We start from the raw sequence: 4,399 nt of genomic DNA, 5'->3' as shown, positions 1-4,399 counted from the left end.
GTAGCACCAAGGGCATAGTTTCCCGTTAAAATGAACTTGTCATGGACGGCCTAGCTGAACTGTTTTGTTCAGATGAGAACAAGCTGTTTGTAATTAGCAACAGGCAGCAAAAAGTAACAACTGAACTTCCAGTTACGTCCGTTGTGGATCGCAGAAATTCGTCCGGTTTACACGTGTCAGTTTGTGTGTTTGTTTGTTCATTTGTTTGTGTGTGCAAGCATGCATGTGATCATGCGTGTGTATTTGTTTATATCTGCATTTGTGTGTGTGTTTGTTTTCCCTACATATGACTGTACTTTCTTTATGTGCCTCCGAACTTACTACTCTTTCCTACTTTATCACCTCATCATTTTTCTCATAATCAGTTTTGTTTATTGTATCATCATGTTCACATTTACCACACTTTACACACAAACTCTATTCCATCATAGCTACCACCTTTTCAAAAGCTCATACAGCAACGAAGCGTGAGGAGTTCATTCTTTGACACTTTACTTTTCAAAAAAGGAACTTTCAGAGCTTCAGAGTTTAGAATTGTCGTGGAGAATATGAAGAAGTCCGGTTTCAAAGAAACTACATGCATCGAGGCATGCAATGTTAGCGTGCGCTGACGCTGTTAGAAAACTACTCCACCTGCGTTATAACCCGAGCTGCAAGACGGCAATGGTCACACTGCAGGCATATTCTGAAATCAATAACACAATTATTGAGATTCTGAAGAACAGGCCACTGAAAGATGAGACCTTTGCCCAAATTTTCAAGTATGCTTTTGTTTTGGCCTCACTGGATGGAGGCCCTGGCATTCCCAGACAAGCTACCGTTTGCTACCGCAAAGGTAGAAAAAACACCAGAACACGTTATCGGTGTCAAAAATGCAACGTACCCCTCTGTGTGTCATCCGCTGAGACACTGCTTTGCGACCTACCATTCGTGAATGTAGGTGCTTTGTGAGCTATCACTTGTGACTGTAAATATATATTATAGATTTATATTTGTATACATATTTGTATACATATTTGATATATACAGTAGGACCTCAAAGATACGAACACCAGACAACCGAACTGACCGGTCAACCGAACAGCATGCTCTAGCGCGAGCGCGCGCTCTTGCAAAAATTTGATCACGTAATGTAGCCACGCGCACGCGCACTTTTGAGGCGTGGCCTAGCGCTAGCCACGTGGTAGCTGATCCAAGATGGAGGCAAAGGACAAGCCTAAGAGAAAGCGAGTCAATTTATCTATTGAACAAAAGATCGAGATTCTTGAGAAGCTGGACAGAGGTATTTCTAATACAGCTATTGCTTCTGAATATAGCATTGGAAAATCCACAGTAACTGATATACAGAAATCTAGGAGCAAAATTACTCAGTTTGCCGTTGAAGCTAAAGACAGCAGTAGTTTTAAGAAGCGTTGCATTGTTAGGAGAGCTGATGATGACCAATTTGACAAGGCCATGCACCTTTGGTTCACACAAGAACGGCACAAAGGCACTCCTCTGAGTGGGGTTGTTGTCATGGAGAAAGCCAGGCTGATGCACCAGCAAATGTATCCAGATCGGTCACCAGATGATTTCAAGGCTAGCACTGGTTGGCTTCATAGATTCAAGCAGAGGCATGGTATTCGTCAACTAAGCATGCAGGGAGAGTCTCTTTCAGCTAATCCTCAGTCTGCTGAAGCATTCAAGCTGTCTTTGCATAAATATATTGAAGATCATAAGCTTTCCATCCATCAGATCTTTAATTGTGATGAGACAGGTCTGTGTTGGCGCCTGCTGCCGAACAAAACCCTGGCAGATGGTTCTGAAAAGGCTGCAAAGAATTGCAAATCCCCTAAAGATCGGGTAACATTGATGGCAACTGCCAATGTCAGTGGAGATATGCGTAGCCCTCTGGTCTTTATTCACAAGAGCGCTAAGCCTCGCTGTTTTTCAGGGGTCAACATGTCATCTCTACCAGTCCATTATTATAGCCAAAAAAGTGCCTGGATGGATCAATCAATTTTCTTGGACTGGTTTTTCAAGCACTTTGTACCAGAGGTGAAGCGTTACTTGAAATCAAAGTCATTGCCACTTCAAGCTCTTCTCATTATGGATAATGCACCATCCCACCCTTCAGTAGAGGCTTTGAGTTCTGAAGGAATGAGTTGCATGTTTCTGCCCCCCAATGTCACAAGTCTGGTTCAACCTATGGATCAGGGAGTGCTGGAGAACCTGAAGCGCAGGTACAAACGAGAGCTCATGAGAAAACTGCTGCTTCAATCTGAATCGAGTGAAGACTCCTTCATTTCCTTCAGCAAAAAGCTGACCATAAAAGATGCGGTGTACCTGAGTGCTAAATCTTGGAACGAAATTCCTGAAGTTTCTCTCTGTCGTGCTTGGAATAAGCTAGGGTTTGGTGGTCGTAGTATGGGTGATGCTTCTCGGATCGATGCCAGTGAATCCGAAGAAGAAATTACCTTTGAAGTATGTTCCCAGTTGGGCATCAATGAGGAAGAAATGGAGCAATGGCTTCTTGCTGACAAGGATGAAACTGGGTCTCAATCGCTGACTGATGAAGAAATTATCGACTCTGTTCAGGTCCAGGATCCATCGGACAGTGAAGATGAAGCTGAGCACACTGATGTAGCTAAGATTAGCCACACAAAGGCTGTTGATTGCTTTAGTGTCTGCTTGGAATGGTTAGAGCAGCAGCCTGAAGCCACCCCCATAAATCTCATGCTTTTGAGAGAGCTCCTGGACCTTGCAGGACAAAAAAGGGGTTCTGCCTTGAAGCAAAAGACAATGGATTGTTATTTTAGTAACCCTTGAATTCGTTCTTACACTCTCACAGTTACTGTAGTTCACGTACTTATCCTTTTTGTTAGCCATACAGTGTACTCCTGTTTTCACAAGTTATGTAATCATCGATATTACAAACTTCAGACTTATGAACATTTCACAATTACGAACACCCAATTTCCCGAGGTGTTCGTATCTTTGAGGTCCTACTGTATATATATATATATATATATATAGTACTGTGCAAAAGTTTTAGGTCACCCAGATATTGTTCTAAGGTTGTATGAAAATGTAGTTCTGCACCTGAAATATGAACGTCTTGAGATCACATACTGTCTGGAGATATTGAACAGTATTTCATCAGTTATATTCTTGCTGTAGACAGGCTGTAGCTAACGAGAACGTCAAAGTGCACTACGAGTTCACGTTGTGATGTCGCCGTTGCTATGCAGATGGCTAGAATGACTACCGTTGCTATGCATCTACTAGGGTTGCGCAGACCGTCCCTGTAAACCGCATGGTTGCGCACTGTACGCTGAAGGAAGAAGGGCATCCGAGGTGACGTACGGGACGTTTGAATCTCGCAAGCAATTTCCGTGTGATGCCAAAGAGAAGAAATCTTTCTATTGAAGAACGAGCTGCAGTAGTGACTTTGAGTGAAGAGGGATACAGCTGTCGCAGTATTGCAAGAAGGCAGAAAATCAGTCTTTGTGCAGTCCAGGGGATATTGCGGAAGAAGTCTGAAACAGGCACGGTTAAAGACAAGTCAAGATCTGGACGTCCTCGAGCAACTACCGCTCGCGAAGATCGTCTTCTTTATCGCACGTCTCTATCGAATCGGAGGGCAACATCGAGATTGTTGAAGAGAGCGCTCCAGGACTCTACTGGCTGTCACGTTTCGTCTAGTACGGTTAGAAGAAGGTTGAATTCGTTTGGATTGAAGGGTTGTGTGGCAGCAAAGAAACCACTTCTAACCGAAAAACACAAAAAGAAGAGACTAGAGTGGTGCAAAGAGCGACAAGATTGGACAGTTGAAAAATGGCGGAAAGTACTGTGGTCTGATGAGTCTGTATTTGAACTCATACCAGCAAGAAGAGAGTGGATACGAAGGAGAAGCAACGAAAGATACCATCCTGATTGTGTTACTTCAACGGTGAAGTATGGGGGAGCAAAAATTCAAGTTTGGGGGTGTATGGCTGCATCGGGTGTGGGAAGTCTGAAGGTAGTTGAAGGTACACTTAATGCAGCCAGGTATGTGGGACTCATTTGTGACAGTGTTAAAGAGGACGGGGAGAAGTTATGTGGAGCTGAATATGTCTTTCAGCAAGATGGAGCACCTTGCCACACAGCAAGAACGACAATGGCGTGGTTTGAGAGACATAGCGTGCCTGTAATCCATCCATGGCCACCTCAGAGTGCTGATTTAAATCCTATAGAGCATCTTTGGGATGAAATGAAACGCCGACTAGAGAAGGAACCCTGCAGGAACAAGCAAGAGTTGACAGCAGCTGTTTTCCAAGTGTGGAATACCACCACCAGGGCTGTTACCACAAACCTTGTAGATTCGATGCCTTGCAGGTGTGCTGCAGTAATTGCTGCTCATGGAGGACACACTAAGTAC

General features: G+C 43.9%; 1 protein-coding gene across 1 annotated transcript; it reads left to right on the top strand.

Annotated features, from left to right (window-relative positions):
• The first annotated feature begins 829 nt into the window (after window positions 1-829).
• Window positions 830-2,808, top strand: LOC134176404 (jerky protein homolog-like). Its single transcript, XM_062643074.1, has one exon. It carries the CDS (start codon window positions 1,198-1,200, stop codon window positions 2,806-2,808), a length of 1,611 nt encoding a protein of 536 aa, XP_062499058.1. The 5' UTR covers window positions 830-1,197.
• Window positions 2,809-4,399: the final 1,591 nt, after the last annotated feature.

This window comes from Corticium candelabrum, chromosome 2 (genome assembly GCF_963422355.1).
Source record: "Corticium candelabrum chromosome 2, ooCorCand1.1, whole genome shotgun sequence".
NCBI classification, from domain to species: Eukaryota; Metazoa; Porifera; class Homoscleromorpha; order Homosclerophorida; family Plakinidae; genus Corticium; species Corticium candelabrum.
This window is presented reverse-complemented; position numbering and strand designations above follow the sequence as displayed.

What these genes read in the sequence shown, in the direction of transcription:
- LOC134176404 (XM_062643074.1), top strand. Translation starts at nt 1,198, where the DNA reads ATGGAGGCAAAGGACAAGCCTAAGAGAAAGCGAGTCAATTTATCTATT.